Source organism: Pristiophorus japonicus, chromosome 32 (assembly GCF_044704955.1).
Source record: "Pristiophorus japonicus isolate sPriJap1 chromosome 32, sPriJap1.hap1, whole genome shotgun sequence".
NCBI lineage: Eukaryota > Metazoa > Chordata > Chondrichthyes > Pristiophoridae > Pristiophorus > Pristiophorus japonicus.
The window spans coordinates 1,814,403-1,836,493 of NC_092008.1; the positions used below are offsets into that span (position 1 = coordinate 1,814,403).

Below are 22,091 nucleotides of genomic sequence, written 5' to 3' on the forward strand. Positions count from 1 at the left end.
GCGACGGGGGTGGAGAGAGCGACGGGGTGGAGAGAGCGACGGGGGTGAGGGGAGCGAGGGGGGTGTGGGGAGCGAGGGGGGTGAGGGGAGCGAGGGGGGTGGGGAGCGAGGGGGGTGAGGGGAGCGAGGGGGGTGGGGAGCGAGGGGGGTGGGGAGCGAGGGGGGTGGGGAGCGAGGGGGGTGAGGGGAGCGAGGGGGGTGAGGGGAGCGAGGGGGGTGAGGGGGGTGAGGGGAGCGAGGGGGGTGAGGGGAGCGAGGGGGGTGTGGGGAGCGAGGGGGGTGAGGGGAGCGAGGGGGGTGAGGGGAGCGAGGGGGGGAGTGGGGAGCGAGGGGGGTGAGGGGAGCGAGGGGGGTGAGGGGAGCGAGGGGGTGTGGGGAGCGAGGGGGGTGGGGAGCGAGGGGGGGTGAGGGGAGCGAGGGGGGTGGGGAGCGAGGGGGTGTGGGGAGCGAGGGGGGTGGGGAGCGAGGGGGGTGGGGAGCGAGGGGGGTGGGGAGCGAGGGGGGTGGGGAGCGAGGGGGGTGGGGAGCGAGGGGGGTGGGGGGGTGGGGAGCGAGGGGGGTGGGGAGCGAGGGGGGGTGGGGAGCGAGGGGGGGTGGGGAGCGAGGGGGGTGGGGAGCGAGGGAGGTGAGGGGGGGTGGGGAGCGAGGTGGGAGGGGAGCGAGGGGGGTGGGGGGGTGGGGAGCGAGGGGGGTGGGGAGCGAGGGGGGGTGGGGAGCGAGGGGGTGAGGGGGGGGTGGGGAGCGAGGTGGGAGGGGAGCGAGGGGGGTGAGGGGAGCGAGGGGGGTGAGGGGGGGGAGGGGAGCGAGGTGGGAGGGGAGCGAGGTGGGAGGGGAGCGAGGTGGGAGGGGAGCGAGGAGCGAGGGGGGTGAGGGGGTGGGGAGCGAGGGGGGTGAGGGGAGCGAGGGGGGTGAGGGGAGCGAGGGGGGTGAGGGGAGCGAGGGGGGTGAGGGGAGCGAGGGGGGTGAGGGGGGGGTGGGGAGCGAGGGGGGTGGGGAGCGAGGGGAGTGGGGAGCGAGGGGAGCGAGGGGGGTGAGGGGAGCGAGGGGGAGCGGGGAGCGAGGGGGGTGAGGGGAGCGAGGAGCGAGGGGGGTGAGGGGAGCGAGGTGGGAGGGGAGCGAGGGGGGCCCACCTACCAGTTGCACGTAGTTGACCTTCTTCTGCTGGAGTTGCCTCAGGGCCTGCAGGGCCTCCTCGTCGATCGGGAACGCGATACCCTGGAGCGTCGGCTGCTTGGTGTCGATGTTCACCTCCGTGTTTATCTGGGAGAATTCAAATAGATCTTTCCGTGAACGAACACAGAACAAGCTCGCACACACAACACAACACAACACAACACCTCTCCTTCTCAGCCAATCCCACTGAGTTGCTGATGGCTTGCTTCATCAGAAAGGCAGCCTCTCCGACAGTGCGGCGATCCCTCAGTACTGCCTCTCCGACAGTGCGGCGCTCCCTCAGTACCGCCCCTCCGACAGTGCGGCGCTCCCTCAGTACTGTCCCTCCGACAGTGCGGCGCTCCCTCAGTACCGCCCCTCCGACAGTGCGGCGCTCCCTCAGTACCGCCCCTCCGACAGTGCGGCGCTCCCTCAGTACCGCCCCTCCGACAGTGCGGCACTCCCTCAGTACTGTCCCTCCGACAGTGCGGCGCTCCCTCAGTACTGACCCTCCGACAGTGCGGCGCTCCCTCAGTACTGCCCCTCCGACAGTGCGGCGCTCCCTCAGTACCGCCCCTCCGACAGTGCGGCACTCCCTCAGTACCGCCCCTCCGACAGTGCGGCACTCCCTCAGTACTGACCCTCCGACAGTGCGGCGCTCCCTCAGTACTGACCCTCCGACAGTGCGGCGCTCCCTCAGTACTGCCCCTCCGACAGTGCGGCACTCCCTCAGTACCGCCCCTCCGACAGTGCGGCACTCCCTCAGTACTGTCCCTCCGACAGTGCGGCGCTCCCTCAGTACTGCCCCTCCGACAGTGCGGCACTCCCCCCCCACAACCCCCCCCCCCGAGATCTCTGCACTCCTCTAATTCTGACCTCCTGACCATCCCTGATTATAATCGCTCCACCATCGGTGGCCGTGCCTTCTGCTGCCTGGGCCCGAAGCTCTGGAACTCCCTCCCTAAACCTCTCCGCCTCTCTCTCCTCCTTTAAGACGCTCCTTAAAACCCACCTCTGTGACCCAGCTTTTGGTCGCCTGTCCCTAATGTCTCCTTCTGTGGCTCGGGGTTAAATTTGTGCGTTTTGTCTCATAACACTCCTGTGAAGCACCTTGGGACGTTTTACTGCGTTAAAGGCGCTATATAAATACACTTGTTGAGAGTCAGGAACGAAAGGGAGAACATGGGAAATGCGTGATCCAGACAGGAGACACACACAGAAGATCATCAGAAACAGGAGCAGGAGTCGGCCATTCGGCCCCTCGAGCCCGCTCCGCCATTCAATACGATCGCGGCTGATCCGATCTTGGGCTCAGCTCCACTTCCCCGCCCCGCCCCTTCACTCCCTTATCGCTCAAAAATCTGTCTATCTCCACCTTAAATATATTCAATGACCCAGCCCCCCACAGCTCCCTGGGGCAGAGAATTCCACAGATTCACCAGAAGAAATTCCTCCTCATCTCTGTCCTAAATGGGCGGCCCCTTATTCTGAGACTATGTGCCCCCTAGTTCTAGATTCCCCCACGAGGGGGAAACATCCTCTCTGCATCCACCCTGTCCAGCCCCCCTCAGAATCTGATACGTCTCGATAAGATCACCTCTCATTCTTCTAAACTCCAATGGGTACAGGGCCCAACCTCCTCAACCTTTCCTCATAAGTCAACCCCCTCATCTCCGGAATCAACCGAGTGAACCTTCTCTGAACTGCCTCCAAAGCAAGTATATCCTTTCGTAAATACGGCGACCAGAACTGCACGCAGTACTCCAGGTGTGGCCTCACCAATACCCTGTATAACTGGAGCAAGACTTCCCTGCTTTTATACTCCATCCCCTTTGCAATAAAGGCCAAGATACCATTGGCCCTTCCTGATCACTTGCTGTACCTGCATACTATCCTTTTGTGTTTCATGCACAAGTACCCCCAGGTCCCGCTGTACTGTGGCACTTTGAGATCTCTCCCCATTTAAATAGTAATTTGTTTTTTAATTTTTCCTACCAAAGAGAATAACCTCACACTTTTCCCACATTATACTCCATCTGCCAAATGTTTGCCCACTCACTCAGTCTGTCTATATCCCTTTGCAGATTCTGTGTGTCCTCCTCACAACTTACTCTCCCATCCATCTTTGTATCACCAGCAAACCCGGGAGTGAGTTACACTCAGTCCCTTCATCTGAGTCATCTGTGCGGTAACAGACTGTCAATCTCCCCGAACCCCTTGATTAGATTCCAGCCTGTAACTCACTCCCGGGTATCTGTTATTCTATATATAAACCCCCCGAACCCCTCGATTAGATTCCAGCCTGTAACTCACTCCCGGGTATCTGTTATTCTATATATAAACCCCCCGAACCCCTCGATTAGAGTCCAGCCTGTAACTCACTCCCGGGTATCTGTTATTCTATATATAAACCCCCCCGAACCCCTCGATTAGATTCCAGCCTGTAACTCACTCCCGGGTATCTGTTATTCTGTATATAAACCCCCCGAACCCCTCGATTAGATTCCAGCCTGTAACTCACTCCCGGGTATCTGTTATTCTGTATATAAACCCCCCGAACCACTCGATTAGATTCCAGCCTGTAACTCACTCCCGGGTATCTGTTATTCTGTATATAAACCCCCCGAACCCCTCGATTAGATTCCAGCCTGTAACTCACTCCCGGGTATCTGTTATTCTGTATATAAACCCCCCGAACCACTCGATTAGATTCCAGCCTGTAACTCACTCCCGGGTATCTGTTATTCTATATATAACCCCCCCCGAACCCCTCGATTAGATTCCAGCCTGTAACTCACTTCCGGGTATCTGTTATTCTATATGTAAACTCCCGAACCCCTCGATTAGATTCCAGCCTGTAACTCAGCCCCGGGTATCTGTTATTCTATATATAAATCCCCTCGAACCCCTCGATTAGATTCCAGCCTGTAACTCACTCCCGGGTATCCGTTATTCTCTATATAAACCCCCCCTTTTCCTCATTTAAATAATAGTATTTTTCCTACCAAAGTGGATAACCTCACATTTTCCCACATTATACTCCATCTGCCAGATTTTTGCCCACTCACTCAGTTAGTCTGTCTATATCCCTTTTGCAGATTGTGTGTGTCCCTCCTCACAACTTGTTTTCCCACCCATCTTTGCATCATCAACAAACCTGGCTACATTACACTCGGTCCCTTCATGCAAGTCATTAAATAGAGAATGTAAATAGCTGAGGCCCCAGCACTGATCCCTGCGGCACCCCACTAGTTAACGTTTGCCAACCGAAATTGACCCGTTTATCAGCACACAAACACACACACACACACACACACACACACACGTTTCACAGCACACAAACACACAATCGTTTCACAGCACACACACACACACACACACATGCCGTTTCACAGCACATAAACACACATCGTTTCACAGCACACAAACACACATGTTTCACAGCACACACACACACACACAGGCATGCACAGGAGAGGTTCTGCAGTCCCCCTCGGCTGGACCACCTACCGAGCTGCACAGGGAGTCCTGCCGTGACCCATAGAAGCAGCACAGACAACACACGTCACTGCCGTTCCTGTCGGACTATAAAACAATGGGGGACGTTTACCGACAGACCCAGCTTGAAATAGCCCAACACGGGCGTTGAAAAACCTCAAATAACGCACCAACCAGGGCCGACCGGAAGGTGGGATGGGATGGGCCCAAATGGCCTCCTTCCGTGCGGCAAATTTCTATCATTCAAAGGTCGAGGGAGGAGAATTACATCATTTTTGGATATTAAAGGAATCGAGGGATATGGGGAGTTGAGGCAGTAGATCAGCCAATGACCTTATTGAATGGCGGAGCAGGCTCGAGGGGCCGAATGGCCGACTCCTGCTCAGAAGGATACAAAGATGGGAGGAAAAGCAATATGTGAGGAGGACACATAAAATCTGCAAAAGGACACAGACAGGCTCAGCGAGTGGGCAAAAATTTATCAGATGGAGTTTAATGTGGGAAAGTGTGAGGTCATGCACTTGGGCAGAAAAAAAAAAATCAAAGAGCAAGTTATTATTTAAATGGAGAAAGATTGCAAAGTGCCGCAGTACAGCGGGACCTGGGGGTTACTTGTGCATGAAACACAAAAGGTTAGTATGCAGGTACAGCAAGTGATCAGGAAGGCCAATGGGATCTTGGCCTTTATTGCAAAGGGGATGGAGTATAAAAGCAGGGAAGTCTTGCTCCAGTTATACAGGGTATTGGTGAGGCCACACCTGGAGTACTGCGTGCAGTTCTGGTCTCCGTATTTAGGAAAGGATATACTTGCTTTGGAGACAGTTCAGAGAAGGTTCACTCAGTTGATTCCGGGGATGAGGGGGTTGACTTATGAGGAAAGGTTGAGCAGGTTGGGCCTCTACTCATTGGAGTTCAGAAGAATGAGAGGTGATCTTATCGAAAGGTATAAGATTATAGGGGGCTCGACAAGGTGGATGCAGAGAGGATGTTCCCACTGATGGGGGAGACTAGAACTAGGGGGCATGGTCTTAGAATAAGGGGCCGCCCATTTAAAACTGAGATGAGGAGGAATTTCTTCTCTCAGAGGGTTGTAAATCTGTGGAATTCGCTGCCTCAGAGAGCTGTGGAAGCCGGGACATTGAATAAATTTAAGACAGAAATAGACAGTTTCTTAACCGATAAGGGGGCGGGCAGGGAAGTGGAGCTGAGTCCATGATCGGATCAGCCATGATCGTATTAAATGGCGGAGCAGGCTCGAGGGGCCGAATGGCTGGCTCCTGCTCTGATTTCTTATGTTCTTATCTACGGTGAGGGTTCAAAGAGACTTGGGGGCTCCAGGTACATCGATCATTAAAATGTCCTGAACGGGTACAGAAAATAATCTTAAAGGTTAATGGGGCGCTGGCCTTTATATCCAGCAGACTGTGACCCCTGGTTCTGGACTTCCCCAACATCGGGAACATTCTTTCTACATCTAACCTGTCTAAACCCGTCAGAATTTTAAACGTTTCGATGAGATCCCCTCTCATTCTTCTGAACTCCAGTGAATACAAGCCCAGTTGATCCAGTCTTTCTTGATATGTCAGTCCCACCATCCCGGGAATCAGTCTGGTGAACCTTCGCTGCACTCCCTCAATAGCAAGAGGTGACATTGCACAGGAACTCGCTGCCACAGGGAGCGGCGGTGGATACCAGTTAAGCAGCGGGCGACCTTTATCGAAGGCCTTTCGAAAATCTAGATAACTTGCATCTACTGCAGTGCCCTTGTCGACACTCTCTGCTACCTCTTCACAATGATCCACTGAGCTCGCCAAACAAGACTTGCCTTCCGAAAGATGCACTTTAAGGGGGAAGTTGGAGAAGGCGAGGTAGAAAGGAATAGAAGGATATGGTGATGGGGGAAGGGGGGGGGGGGGGGGAGAAGAGAGAAAGAGAGATGGACGGAGAGCTGGTGTGGGGCATAAAGGTATCATGGTCAGAAGCAGACACCCGAAGCACGGGCCCCTGGGCGTTTACCTCATTGATCTTCATCTGTTGCAGCTCCTGTTCCGCGGCTGTGAGGGGCGCAGGGGCTGCGTCCGATACTAGGTATTTCCGATAACCTTTCAGGTTGATATCGTCCTACAACAGAGTGAGAGAGAGAGAGAGAGACACTGCAGTTATATAGGGTCCTGGGTGAGACCCCCTGTAATGAATCTGCTCCATGGGAGGACAGACGCACCAACGTTAGCGTCCTCGACCAGGCCCAACATCCCCAGCGTCGAAGCACTGACCACACTCGACCAGCTCCGCTGGGCAGGGCCACATTGTCCACATGTCCCCCCCCAGACACGAGACTCCCCAAAGCCAAGCGCTCTACTCGGAACTCCTTCACGGGCGAACGAGCCAAAGGTGGGCAGAGGAAACGTTACAAGGGACCACCCTCAAAGCCTCCCCTGATAAAGTGCAACATCCCCACCGACACCTGGGAGTCCCTGGGCCCAAAGACCAGTCCGCTCTAAGTGGAGGGAGTGCATCCGGGAGGGGCGCTGAGCACCTCGAGTCTCATCGCCGAGAGCGTGCAGAAACCAAGCGCAGGCAGCGGAAGGAGCGTGCGGCAAACCAGTCCCACCCTCCCCTTCCCTCAACCACTGTCGGTCCCACCTGTGACAGGGACTGTGGCTCTCGTATTGGACTGTTCAGCCACCTAAGGACTCATTGTTAGAGTGGAAGCAAGTCTTCCTCGATTCCGAGGGACTGCCTATGATGATGATGATGTAGTATTTGCTTCATGGGTTCTTTGCTGAAGAATTCATAGCAACATATTGCCATTAAGAACTCGTTGGTTTATTCATCATAGGTAGTCCCTCGGAACTGAGGAAGACTTGCTTCCACTCCTAAAGTGAGACATAGAAACATAGAAAATAGGTGCAGGAGTAGGCCATTCGGCCCTTCGAGCCTTCACCACCATTCAATAAGATCATGGCTGATCATTCCCTCAGTACCCCATTCCTGCTTTCTCTCCATACCCCTTGATCCCTTTAACCACATCTAAGGGCCACATCTAACTCCCTTTTGAATATATCTAACGAACTGGCCTCAACAACTCTCTGTGGTAGAGAATTCCACAGGTTCACAATTCTCTGGGTGAAGAAGTTTCTCCTCATCTCGGTCCTAAATGGCTTACCCCTTATCCTTAGACTGTGACCCCTGGTTCTGGACTTCCCCCAACATCGGGAACATTCTTCCTGCATCTAACCTGTCCAATCCTGTCAGAATCTTATATGTTTCTGTGAGATCCCCTCTCATCCTTCTAGATTCCAGTAAATATAAGCCCAGTCGATCCAGTCTCTCCTCATATGTCAGTCCCGCCATCCCGGGAATCAGTCTGGTGAACCTTCGTTGTACTCCCTCAATAGCAAGAACGTCCTTCCTCAGATTAGGAGACCAAAACTGAACACAATATTCCAGGTGTGGCCTCACCAAGGCCCTGTACAACTACAGTAAGACCTCCCTGCTCTTTAGGTGGCTGAACAGCCCAATATGGGAGCCACAGTCCCTGTCACAGGTGGGACAGACAGTGGTTGAGGGAAGGGGAGTGTGGGACTGGTTTGCCGCACGCTCCTTCCGCTGCCTGCGCTTGGTTTCTGCACGCTCTCGGCGACGAGACTCGAGGTGCTCAGCGCCCTCCCGGATGCACTCCCTCCACTTAGGGCGGGACTGGTCTTTGGGCCCAGGGACTCCCAGGTGTCGGTGGGGATGTTGCACTTTATCAGGGAGGCTTTGAGGGTGGTCCCTGTAACGTTTCCTCTGCCCACCTTTGGCTCGTTTGCCGTGAAGGAGTTCCGAGTAGAGCGCTTGCTTTGGGGAGTCTCGTGTCGGGGGGGACATGCGGACAATGTGGCCCTGCCCAGCGGAGCTGGTCGAGTGTGGTCAGTGCTTCGATGCTGGGGATGTTGGGCCTGGTCGAGGACGCTAACGTTGGTGCGTCTGTCCTCCCAGGGGATTTGCGGGATCTTGCGGAGACATCGTTGGTGGTATTTCTCCAGCGACTTGAGGTGTCTACTGTACATGGTCCATGTCTCTGAGCCATACAGGAGGGCAGGTATCACTACAGCCCTGTAGACCATGAGCTGGGTGGCAGATTTGAGGGCCAGTTGGTTTATTCGCCAAAGGTTTAACAATCACACTGCACATTACCAGTTCATCCATCGAGCTCACAACTGCATACCTCATCCCCCGAACCCAACTGGCCGGGGTTTTATTGAGTCTTGTGAACACCACGTGACTGGCTAAGCCACATCCCATTCAACAGCTCTACAACTATTTTGGGGTAAAACTATAAATCATAAAATCGTCAAATTAACAATTAAACTTTGGAACACTGAACCAATCAAATTAGAAGTTGGTTGCCGGGGGGGGGGGGGGGGGTGGTGATGACGCACTCCAGTCCCTCCGGCGCCCACCTCTCGCAGAAGGCCGCGAGCGTACCGGTGGACACCGCGTGCTCCATCTCCAGGGACACCCTGGCTCGGATGTAACCGCGGAAGAGAGGCAGGCAGTCGGGGCTGAACGACCCCCTCGACCGTCCGCTGCCCGAACTGTCTGATGGCCCCCCCTTGGCCAGGCCCAGGAGCAGGCCCCACGAGGAGGCCCTCGGACCTGCCCGCTCCCCTCCGCACAGGGAGCCCAAAGATCAGGACTGAAGTGGGACTGAAGTGCAGCCAGAAATTGAGGAGCAGCCCCTTTAAATAGTGGAACAATGGGCTGCAACCTCGCGCATTCGATAAAAACATGGAACACGGACTCCTCCAGACCGCAGGAATTGCAGGCGGCCTGGGAGCCCGTGAACCGGCTTAAAAATTTGTTGCACGGGACTGCTCCGTGCACCAGCCTCCAGGCCAAGTCCCCGATGAACAGTGGGAGGACTCCCGCGTAGAGTGCCCTCCATCGGGGACCTCCCGCCTCCTCCGGACGGCAAGATGGTACGCCATGGGCGTGTCCGGACGGCAGGCGAGGATGGCAAGGTGGAGAGTGTGCAGGGGCAGCCCCGTACAGGAATCCCCTCCCTCCGCGCGGAACCGAAAGGCACGGAGGGGATTTCCCCGGAGGAGGCTCAAGTTGTGAGGCGCCGGCTCCCGAGGGAGGCTCCGGGGCCAACAAACCGGTGAGCATACGGACAGGTGTATACATTGCACCCACACCTGGAGTATTGTGCACAGTTTTGGTCTCCTTACCTAAGGGAGGATACACTCGCCATAGAGGGAGTGCAGCGAAGGTTCACCAGACTGATCCCTGGGATGGGGGGGTTGTCCGATGAGGAGGGATTGAGCAGACTGGGCCGATATTCTCTGGAGTTTATCCAGAGAGGTGATCTCATTGAGGGGGATTGACAGGGTTAGATGCAGGGAGGGTGTTTCCCCCCCCCCGGGGCTGGGGAGTCTAGAACCAGGGCTCACACAGTCTCAGGATAAGGGCTCGGCCATTTAGGACTGAGATGAGGAGGAATTTCTTCACTCGGAGGGGGGGTGAATCTTTGGAATTCTCTGCCCCAGAGGGCTGTGGAGGCTCAGTCATTGAGTATATTCAAGGCCGAGATCGGTAGGTTTTTGGACTCGAGGGGAATCGAGGGATCGGGCGGGAAAGTGGAGTTGAGGTCGAAGATCAGCCGCGATCTGATTGGATGGCGGAGCGGGCTCGAGGGGCCGAATGGCCTCCTCCTGTTCCTAATGTAACAGGCTCGAGGGGCTGAACGGCCTCCTCCTGTCCCTAATGTAACAGGCTCGAGGGGCTGAACGGCCTCCTCCTGTCCCTAATGTAACAGGCTCAAGGGGCTGAACGGCCTCCTCCTGTTCCTAATGTAACAGGCTCGAGGGGCTGAACGGCCTCCTCCTGTCCCTAATGTAACAGGCTCGAGGGGCTGAACGGCCTCCTCCTGTCCCTAATGTAACAGGCTCGAGGGGCTGAACGGCCTCCTCCTGTCCCTAATGTAACAGGCTCGAGGGGCTGAACGGCCTCCTCCTGTCCCTAATGTAACAGGCTCGATGGGGCTGAACGGCCTCCTCCTGTTCCTTATGTTATTACGACACAGTGGGAAAGGAAGACCGAGCCTGCGGATCACAAGGACGTGTCACTCGCACACACACCCCGGCCCATCCACGTTCGCCCCTGACCTGCCGGAACCCGATTAGCCGCCTGCCCCCAACGCCCCCCCCCCGACTCCCCCCCACAAGAGAAAGTCCGCAACGTACCAACTGGGTGGCAAAGACTTCGTTCTTGATGTGCCCGCCGCCAAACTCCTTCTTCAACGTGGCTCTGGTGGCTGCGTAGAGCATCTTCTGTCGGATCTGAGAGAGAGAGAGCGAGAGAGAGAGCGAGAGAGAGAGAGAGAGAGAGAGCGAGAGAGTTCAACTCGGGTCCACACAAACCACTCCGAAACGCAGGGAGCAATGGTCCGTCGCTTCGAACATCAGAAACAGGAGCAGGAGTCGGCCATTCGGCCCCTCGAGCCTGCTCCGCCATTCAATACAACCGCGGCTGATCCGATCTTGGGCTCAGCTCCACTTCCCCGCCCGGCCCCTTCACTCCCTTATCGCTCAAAAATCTGTCTATCTCCGCCTTAAATATATTCAATGGCCCAGCTCCCCACAGCTCTCTGGGGCAGAGAATTCCACAGATTTACAACCCTCTGAGCGAAGAAATTTCTCCTCGTTATGTACGTAACTCTGTAATACTTGCCACCAGAGGGCGCAACTGTTGGGAGTCCTAATGGTCACCTGCACACAGGTGCAGGGCCAGTCTAAAAGGTCGGCTGCCGCCTTGTTTAGGCACTCTGGAGTTGGAATAAAGACTAAGGTCACACTCAGTTTAGCTCACAGAGCCCAGCCTTGTGGAGTTCTACTAGACACAACAATTGGCGACGAGTACCAGAATACCAACCTTGACGCAAGCATGGCTGCCGCTGGAATATGAGAGAGATTCACAGAGGGTGGGAAGATTGGGAAGCCTTCGTCGAGGGCCTCGACCAGTACTTTGTGGCCAACGAGCTGGACGGAGACACGAATGCGGTCAAGCGCAAGACAGTTCTCCTCAGCGTTTGTGGGCCGAAAATATACGGCCTCATCACGAATCTGCTCGCATCCGCCAAAACCAACGGAGAAGGAACACACAGAGTTGTGCATACTGGTCAGGGACCTCCTCAATCCGAAGGAGAGTATCCCTCATGGACAGGTATCGTTTCGACACGCACCATCGCTCCGGGGCCAGAACGTTAGGAAAAGGGGAGGTGCAACGAGACCTGGGTGTCAGGGTACATCAGTCATTGAAGGTTGGCATGCAGGTACAGCAGGCGGTGAAGAAGGCAAATGGCATGTTGGCCTTCATAGCGAGAGGATTTGAGTACAGGAGCACGGAGGTGTTGCTACAGTTGTACAGGGCCTTGGTGAGGCCACACCTGGAGTATTGCGTACAGTTTTGGTCTCCTAACTTGAGGAAGGACGTTCTTGCTATTGAGGGAGTGCAGCGAAGGTTCACCAGACTGATTCCCGGGATGGCGGGACTGACCTATCAAGAAAGACTGGATCAACTGGGCTTGTATTTACTGGAGTTCAGAAGAATGAGAGGGGATCTCATAGAAACGTTTAAAATTCTGACGGGATTGGACAGGTTAGATGCAGGAAGAATGTTCCCGCTGTTGGGGAAGTCCAGAACCAGGGGTCACAGTCTAAGGATAAGGGGTAAGCCATTTAGGACCGAGATGAGGAGAAACTTCTTCACCCAGAGAATTGTGAACCTGTGGAATTCTCTACCACAGAGAGTTGTTGAGGCCAATTCACTAAATATATTCAAAAAGGAGTTAGATGTAGTCCTTACTACTAGGGGAGGATCAAGGGGTATGGTGAGAAAGCAGGAATGGGGTACTGAAGTTGCATGATCAGCCATGAACTCATTGAATGGCGGTGCAGGCTCGAAGGGCCGAATGGCCTACTCCTGCACCTATTTTCTATGTGGCGGATCATGTCGCTGACTCGAGACGTCTCGCTGGACCGTGCGATCTCGGGGCTGCGTTGGGGGGGGGGGGAAACTCTGCGGGACTTTTGTTTGTGCTGGGCATCAGCCACGGGGTCATTCTTCGAAAGCTGCTGGATGCCAAAGAGCTGAGAAGGGCCAGCGTGATCGCCCAGGCATGCATGGCCGCGAACCATAACAGCAAACAGATATCTTCTCAACATCGAAGCTCACCTGCAAGTATTACACAGTTACGTACATAACACTCCGCAGCTCAGTTTTAAATGGGCGGCCCCTTATTCTAAGACCATGCCCCCTAGTTCTAGTCTCCCCCCATCAGTGGGAACATCCTCTCTGCATCCACCTTATCGAGCCCCCCTCGTAATCTTATACGTTTCATAGAAACATAGAAAATAGGTGCAGGAGTAGGCTATTCGGCCCCTCGAGCCTGCACCGCCATTCAACACGATCATGGCTGATGTTTCGAGAAGATCACCTCTCATTCTTCTGAACTCCAGTGAGTAGAGGCCCAACCTGCTCAACCTTTCCTCATAAGTCATCCCCGGAATCGACCGAGTGAACCTCCTCCGAACTGCCCGACAGGGCGACGGACCCGGAGCGGGAAAGTGGGATTAGGCCGGGATGGCTCTTGGTCGGCCGGCGCAGCACGGACACGATGGGGCCGGAATGGCCTCCTCCCGCGCTGTCAATGTCTCTGATCCTGGTGGAGGTTCAGAGGGAAAGGGGGCGTTACTCGCGGTGAGGATGGACCCGACAACACGAAGGGAGAGGTTGGGCGGGGGGGGGGCGGCAAGAGGAAGGGGGCCTTGGGCAAGCAGTGTCCGCGAGGGGCCCCGGGTCTGGTCACATGGCTGACCCCTCACCCCCCCCGCCCTCTCCGCCTCCCCCCTCCCTGCTCCCTCCCGCCCCTCCCCTTCCGCCGCATCCCCCCCCCCTCCCCTCCCCTCCCCTCCCCCCCCCCCCCACCCCGCAGGACCCGATCTTACAGAGGAGCCCTCGGGCGACCACAGTAGAAAGATCCACTCCAGACCCTGGGCGTTGCTGCTGTCCAGACAGTACAGGATGTAGCACGGCTGAGTGTCCCGGAGCAGGGGAAGCACCAGCTCATCGTAATCCTGCTCCCACGTCCTGCTCGGTGTCCGACACGCTCCCTCCACCAGGTGCTCTGGGGGCAAGAGAGCGAGAGAGGGCGGTGTCAGAGGGGCACACGGGTAGTCCCCACCCTCCCCTCCCTCACCTCATTCCTCCCCTCCCCTCCTCGTCCCCACCTCGCCCCCTCCCCTCCCCGCCCCTCCGGAGGGAGAGCGGAGGTCCATTTCGATAGCCCACTGGGCGCGGTTGGCCCAGGCCGCTGGTTGTTGGCCGGCTCTTCGGCCTTGAGGGGCACCGCCGCTGTGACGGCTCTGGTTCTTCCCCCGACACCCACACAGGGGTCGAGGCAAAAAAGTCGCCCTTCCGAATCCACTTTGACCCCCCTGACCCCTGACCCCGCCCCCCCCCCCTCCCACACACCCCGGCTGCAATTCGATCATTCGGCTCAGCGCCGGTGCGGAGGGGGGCTGGGGGAGGGGGATAGAATCCCGAGACCTTCCAGGTCAAAGTGGCTCAGTCCGAGAGGCACTGCTCTCGCCTACTGAGGCACCCTGAACAAACCTGCATTTATATAGCGCCTTTAATGAGGTGAAACGTCCCCAGGTGCTTCACAGGAGTATTATCAAACACAATCAGACCCCCGAGCCACATAAGGAGATATTAGGGAAAGGCTGGGTCAGAGGAAGGTTTTAAGGAGCGTCTTAAAGGAGGAGAGAGAGGCGGAGAGGTTTAGAGAGGGAGTTCCAGAGCTTGGGGCCCAGGCAACAGAAGGCATGGCCACCGATGGTGGAGCGATTATAATCAGGGATGGTCAGGAGGGCAGAATTAGAGGATTGCAGACATCTCGGGGGGGGGTGTAGGGGCTGGAGGGGGTTACAGAGATAGGGAGGGGTGTAGGTGCTGGAGGAGGTTGCAGAGATAGGGAGGGGTGTAGGGGCTGGAAGGAGGTTACAGAGATAGGGAGGGGTGTAGGGGCTGGAGGGGGTTACAGAGATAGGGAGGGGTGTAGTGGCTGGAGGAGGTTTCAGAAATAGGGAGGGGTATAGGGGCTGGAGGGGGTTACAGAGATAGGGAGGGGTGTAGGTGCTGGAGGAGGTTACAGAGATAGGGAGGGGTGTAGGGGCTGGAGGGGGTTACAGAGATAGGGAGGGGTGTAGGGGCTGGAGGAGGTTACAGAGATAGGGAGGGGTGTAGGGGCTGGAGGAGGTTACAGAGATAGGGAGGGGTGTCGGGGCTGGAGGAGGTTACAGAGATAGGGAGGGGTGTAGGTGCTGGAGGAGGTTACAGAGATAGGGAGGGGTGTAGGGGCTGGAGGGGGTTACAGAGATAGGGAGGGGTGTAGGGGCTGGAGGAGGTTACAGAGATAGGGAGGGGTGTAGGGGCTGGAGGAGGTTACAGAGATAGGGAGGGGTGTCGGGGCTGGAGGAGGTTACAGAGATAGGGAGGGGTGTCGGGGCTGGAAGGAGGTTACAGAGATAGGGAGGGGTGTAGGGGCTGGAGAAGGTTACAGAGATAGGGAGGGGTGTAGGGGCTGGAGGAGGTTACAAAGATAGGGAGGGGTGTCGGGGCTGGAGGAGGTTACAGAGATAGGGAGGGGTGTAGGGGCTGGAAGGAGGTTACAGAGATAGGAAGGGTTGTAGGGGCTGGAAGGAGGTTACAGAGATAGGGAGGGGTGTAGGGGCTGGAGGGGGTTACAGAGATAGGGAGGGGTGTAGGTGCTGGAGGAGGTTGAAGAGATAGGGAGGGGTGTAGGGGCTGGAAGGAGGTTACAGAGATAGGGAGGGGTGTAGGGCTGGAGGAGGTTACAGAGATAGGGAGGGTTGTTAGGGCTGGAGGAGGTTACAGAGATAGGGAGGGATATAGGGGTTGGAGGGGGTTACAGAGATAGGAAGGGTTGTAGGGGCTGGAAGAGGTTACAGAGATAGGGAGGGGTGTAGGGGCTGGAGGGGGTTACAGAGATAGGGAGGGGTGTAGGTGCTGGAGGAGGTTGAAGAGATAGGGAGGGGTGTAGGGGCTGGAAGGAGGTTACAGAGATAGGGAGGGGTGTAGGGCTGGAGGAGGTTACAGAGATAGGGAGGGTTGTTAGGGCTGGAGGAGGTTACAGAGATAGGGAGGGGTATAGGGGTTGGAGGGGGTTACAGAGATAGGGAGGGGTGTAGGGGCTGGAGGAGGTTACAGAGATAGGGAGGGGTGTGGGGGCTGGAAGGAGGTTACAGAGATAGGGAGGGGTGTAGGGGCTGGAGGGGGTTACAGAGATAGGGAGGGGTGTAGGTGCTGGAGGAGGTTGAAGAGATAGGGAGGGGTGTAGGGGCTGGAAGGAGGTTACAGAGATAGGGAGGGGTGTAGGGCTGGAGGAGGTTACAGAGATAGGGAGGGTTGTTAGGGCTGGAGGAGGTTACAGAGATAGGGAGGGGTATAGGGGTTGGAGGGGGTTACAGAGATAGGGAGGGGTGTAGGGGCTGGAGGGGGTTACAGAGATAGGAAGGGTTGTAGGGGCTGGAAGAGGTTACAGAGATAGGGAGGGGTGTAGGGGCTGGAGGGGGTTACAGAGATAGGGAGGGGTGTAGGTGCTGGAGGAGGTTGAAGAGATAGGGAGGGGTGTAGGGGCTGGAAGGAGGTTACAGAGATAGGGAGGGGTGTAGGGCTGGAGGAGGTTACAGAGATAGGGAGGGTTGTTAGGGCTGGAGGAGGTTACAGAGATAGGGAGGGGTATAGGGGTTGGAGGGGGTTACAGAGATAGGGAGGGGTGTAGGGGCTGGAGGAGGTTACAGAGATAGGGAGGGGTGTGGGGGCTGGAAGGAGGTTACAGAGATAGGGAGGGGTGTAGGGGCTGGAGGGGGTTACAGAGATAGGGAGGGGTGTAGGTGCTGGAGGAGGTTGCAGAGATAGGGAGGGGTGTAGGGGCTGGAAGGAGGTTACAGAGATAGGGAGGGGTGTAGTGGCTGGAGGAGGTTGCAGAAATAGGGAGGGGTGTAGGGCTGGAGGAGGTTACAGAGATAGGGAGGGTAGTTAGGGCTGGAGGAGGTTACAGAGATAGGGAGGGGTGTCGGGGCTGGAGGAGGTTACAGAGATAGGGAGGGGTGTAGGGGCTGGAAGGAGGTTACAGAGATAGGGAGGGGTGTAGGGGCTGAAGGAGGTTACAGGAATAGGGAGGTGTGTAGGGGCTGGGGGGGATTTGTAAACAAGGATGAGAACTTTGAAATTGAGGCGTTGCTTAACCGGGAGCCAATGTCGGTCAGTGAGCACAGTGGGTGATGGGTGAGTGGGACTGGGTGTGAGTTAGGACACGGGGTCAGTGAGCACAGGGGGTGATGGGTGAGCGGGACTGGGTGCGAGTTAGGACACGGGGTCAGTGAGCACAGGGGGTGATGGGTGAGCGGGACTGGGTGCGAGTTAGGACACGGGGTCAGTGAGCACAGGGGGTGATGGGTGAGTGGGACTGGGTGCGAGTTAGGACACGGGGTCAGTGAGCACAGGGGGTGATGGGTGAGTGGGACTGGGTGCGAGTTAGGACACGGGGTCAGTGAGCACAGGGGGTGATGGGTGAGTGGGACTGGGTGCGAGTTAGGACACGGGGTCAGTGAGCACAGGGGGTGATGGGTGAGTGGGACTCGGTGCGAGTTAGGACACGGGGTCAGTGAGCACAGGGGGTGATGGGTGAGCGGGACTGGGTGCGAGTTAGGACACGGGGTCAGTGAGCACAGGGGGTGATGGGTGAGTGGGACTGGGTGTGAGTTAGGACACGGGGCAGCGAGCACAGGGGGTGATGGGTGAGCGGGACTCGGTGCGAGTTAGAACACGGGGACAGCCGAGTTTTGGATCACCTCTAGTTTACGTCGGGTAGAATGTGGGAGCCCGGCCAGGAGCGCAGTGCGTTGGAATAGTCAAGTCTGGGGGTAACGGGGTCACGGATGAGGGCTTCAGCAGCGGATGAGCTAAGGCAGGGGGGGCGGAGACGGGCGATGTTACGGAGGGGGAAACAGGCGGGTTTAGTTCTGCCGCGGGAGATGTGGCCGGGAGCTCATTTCGGGGTCAGATATGACAGCGAGGTTGCGAACAGTCTGGTTCAGGCTGGGACAGGAGTTGGGGAGAGGGAGGGGCTCGGGGGGGGGGGCTGGGGAACGCAGTTTGTGGCCGGGGACCCAGAACAATGGCTTCGGTCTTCCCGATAGTGAGTTGGAGGGAATTCCTGCTCATCCAGAACTGGGTGTGGGACAAACGGCCTGACAATTGAGGGAGCGCGGAGGAGGTCGAGAGCAGAGAGGCGATAAAGAGAGGAATGTTTGATTCGAAGTCGGAATGGACACAACAGACGGGACAGCGTGCAGGGCAATCCATACCTTCTCTGATGAGAACCTGAATCAGTCGGACTGATCCATCCTTCGATCGGGAGAACAAATGCTGCAATTCAGGTGTGGCTGCAGAGAGACAGAAAGACACAATACCATCAGAAGGACTCGGCCCCAGGACACCGGGGAGAACTCCCCCTGCTCTTCTTCCAATAGTGGCCCCGGGATCTTTTACATCCACCCGAGAGGGCAGACGGGGCCTCGGTTTAATGTCTCATCCCGAAATACAGCCCCTCCGACAGTGCGGCACTCCCTCAGTACCGCCCCTCCGACAGTGCGGCGCTCCCTCAGTACTGCCCCTCCGACAGTGTGGCGCTCCCTCAGTACTGCCCCTCCGACAGTGCGGCACTCCCTCAGTACCGCCCCTCCGACAGTGCGGCACTCCCTCAGTACCGCCCCTCCAACAGTGTGGGACTCCCTCAGTACCGTCCCTCCGACAGTGCGGCGCTCCCTCAGTACCGCTCCTCCGACAGTGCGGCGCTCCCTCAGTACCGCCCCTCCGACAGTGCGGGGCTCCCTCAGTACCGCCCCTCCGACAGTGCGGGGCTCCCTCAGTACCGCCCCTCCCACAGTGCGGGGCTCCCTCAGTACCGCCCCTCCGACAGTGCGGCGCTCCCTCAGTACCGCCCCTCCGACAGTGCGGGGCTCCCTCAGTACCGCCCCTCCGACAGTGGGTGCTCCCTCAGTACTGCCCCTCCGACAGTGCGGCGCTCCCTCAGCACTGGCAGTGAGGGAGTGTCGGCCTGGAATCTGGGGCTCAAGTCTCTGAAGTGGGGCTCAAAACCTCAACCTACTGACTCAGAGGCGAGAGAACGAGACCCACTGAGACACTACCGAGTGTGTCACTGAGTTTGCAACCACTGTTAAAGAGACAGGTGTCTTCAATCTAATGGTCCTCCTCTTATCGCTGAAAATGGTTCCATTCTGGCCACTCTCTCCACCATTGCCATGGGAACCTTACACTGCACTGAAAGGGGATGGAGTATAAAAGCAGGGAAGTCTTGCTCCAGTTATACAGGGTATTGGTGAGGCCACACCTGGAGTACTGCGTGCAGTTCTGGTTTCCGTATTTACGAAAGGATATACTTGCTTTGGAGGCAGTTCAGAGAAGGTTCACTCGGTTGATTCCAGGGATGAGGGGGTTGACTTATGAGGAAAGGTTGAGGAGGTTGGGCCTCGACTCATTGGAATTCAGAAGAATGAGAGGTGATCTTATCGAAACGTATCAGATTATGAGGGGGCTCGACAAGGTGGCTGCAGAGAGGATGTTTCCACTGATGGGGGAGACTAGAACTAGGGGGCATGGTCTTAGAATAAGGGGCCGCCCATTTAAAACTGAGATGAGGAGGAATTTCTTCTCTCAGAGGGTTGTAAATCTGTGGAATTCGCTGCCTCAGAGAGCTGTGGAAGCCGGGATATTGAATATATTTAAGACAGAGATAGACAGTTTCTTAACCGATAAGGGGGCGGGCAGGGAAGTGGAGCTGAGTCCATGATCGGATCAGCCATGGTCGTATTAAATGGTGGAGCAGGCTCGAGGGGCCGAATGGCCGACTCCTGCTCCTATTTCTTATACGGGACACACAGAGTTAGCGTGCAGGTACAGGAAGTAATCAGGAAGGCGAATGGAATGTTGACCTTTATAGCAAAGGGGGTTAGCGGATTAGAGTAAGGAGGTCTTACTGCAGTTATACAGGGCCTTGGTGAGGCCTCACCTGGAGTATTGTGTTCAGTTTTGGTCTCCTAATCTGAGGAAGGACATTCTTGCTATTGAGGGAGTGCAGCGAAGGTTCACCAGACTGATTCCCGGGATGGCAGGACTGACATATGAAGAAAGATTGGATCGACTGGGCTTATATTCACTGGAACTTAGAAGGATGAGAGGGGATCTCATAGAAACATATAAAATTTTGACGGGACTGGACAGGTTAGATGCAGGAAGAATGTTCCCGATGTTGGGGAAGTCCAGAACCAGGGGGCACAGTCTAAGGATAAGGGGTAAGCCATTTAGGACCGAGATGAGGAGAAACTTCTTCACTCAGAGAATTGTGAACCTGTGGAATTCCCTACCACAGAGAGTTGTTGAGGCCAGTTCGTTAGATATATTCAAAAGGGAGTTAGATGTGGCCCTTACGGCTAAAGGGATCAAGGGGTATGGAGAGAAAGCAGGAATGGGGTACTGAGGGAATGATCAGCCATGATCTTATTGAATGGTGGTGCAGGCTCGAAGGGCCGAATGGCCTGCTCCTGCACCTATTTTTGATGTTTCGATGTTTCTATGTCCCCGACCCGGAACCTGGTCAGGGGGAAGTGGTTTCAATCTCACTCCACGACTCAGCGATATTTCGCAGCCTCATTCAGGACAAAAGGAGAACCATTTTCTAGGAAGTCTGGTTTGCCAGCAACAATACCCAATCTGAAACTGCACACACATCCCCTTTATCTTAAACATGAAACTATTTCGCAGTAACAACAATGCATTTATATAGCGCCTTTGACGTAGTGAAACGTCCCCAGGTGCTACACAGGAACGATTATCAAACACAATCAGACCCCGAGCCACAGAAGGAGATATTAGGGACAGGCGACCAAAAGCTGGGTCACAGAGGGAGGTTTTAAGGAGCGTCTTAAAAGGAGGCGAGAGAGGCGGAGAGGTTTAGGGAGGGAGTTCCAGAGCTTGGGGCCCAGGCAACAGAAGGCACGGCCACCGATGGTGGAGCGATTATAATCAGGGATGGTCAGGAGGGCAGAATTAGAGGAGCGCAGACATCTCGGGGGGTTGTGGGGCTGGAGGAGGTTACAGAGATAGGGAGGGGTTGTGGGGCTGGAGGAGGTTACAGAGATAGGGAGGGGTGTCGGGGCTGGAGGAGGTTACAGAGATAGGGAGGGTTGTAGGGGCTGGAGGAGTTTACAGAGATAGGGAGGAGTGTAGGGGCTGGAGGAGGTTACAGAGATAGGGAGGGGTGTCGGGGCTGGAGGAGGTTACAGAGATAGGGAGGGGTGTCGGGGCTGTCAGAGGGGCGGTACTGAGTTGCTGTATGACATCAAACATAATCGAATGAAATGTAACGGCCCACTTTAAGCCACTGCTTCCTGACTTGACTTGTTGGTGGGGCGGGCAATAATCAAGGGAATAATGGAGGCATGTGAAAAAGGAACGGCAGTAGTCATGGGGGATTTTAACCTCCATATCGATTGGTCAAATCAAATCGCACGGGGTAGCCTGGAGGAGGAATTCATAGAATGCATACGGGATTGTTTCTTAGAACAGTATGTAACAGAACCTACAAGGGAGCAAGCTATCTTAGATCTGGTCCTGTGTAATGTGACAGGAATAATAAATGATCTCCTAGTAAAAGATCCTCTCGGAATGAGTGATCACAGTATGGTTGAATTTGTAATACAGATTGAGGGTGAGGAAGTAGTGTCTCAAACGAGCGTACTATGCTTAAACAAAGGGGACTACAGTGGGATGAGGGCAGAGTTGGCTAAAGTAGACTGGAAACACAGACTAAATGGTGGCACAATTGAGGAACAGTGGAGGACTTTTAAGGAGCTCTCTCATAGTGCTCAACAAAAATATATTGCAGTGAAAAAGAAGGACGGTAAGAGAAGGGATAACCAGCCGTGGATAACCAAGGAAATAAAGGAGAGTATCAAATTAAAAACCAATGTGTATAAGGGGGCCAAGGTTAGTGGGAAAATAGAAGATTGGGAAAATTTTAAACGACAGCAAAGAATGACTAAGAAAGCAATAAAGAAAAAGATAGATTACGAAGGTAAACTTGCGCAAAACATAAAAACAGATAGTAAAAGCTTTTACAGATATATAAAACGGAAAAGAGTGACTAAAGTAAATGTTGGTCCCTTAGAAGATGAAAAGGGGGATTTAATAATGGGAAATGTGGAAATGGCTGAGACCTTAAACAATTATTTTGCTTCGGTCTTCACAGTGGAAGACACAAAAACAATGCCAAAAATTGCTGGTCACAG

General features: G+C 55.7%; 1 protein-coding gene across 2 annotated transcripts in view; it reads right to left on the bottom strand.

The window, feature by feature from the left end:
• The window catches only part of LOC139240639 (twinfilin-2-like), a 39,488-nt gene that overhangs the window by 11,664 nt on the left and 5,733 nt on the right, over nt 1-22,091 (bottom strand). For both annotated transcript variants that reach the window (XM_070869214.1, XM_070869213.1), the window contains exons 2-6: nt 18,090-18,167; nt 13,644-13,822; nt 10,881-10,976; nt 6,667-6,771; nt 1,135-1,260 (exon numbers count right to left, since the gene is read on the bottom strand). In XM_070869214.1, the coding sequence (XP_070725315.1) occupies nt 1,135-1,260; nt 6,667-6,771; nt 10,881-10,976; nt 13,644-13,822; nt 18,090-18,167 (584 nt within the window). The remainder of the gene's footprint in view (nt 1-1,134; nt 1,261-6,666; nt 6,772-10,880; nt 10,977-13,643; nt 13,823-18,089; nt 18,168-22,091) is intronic.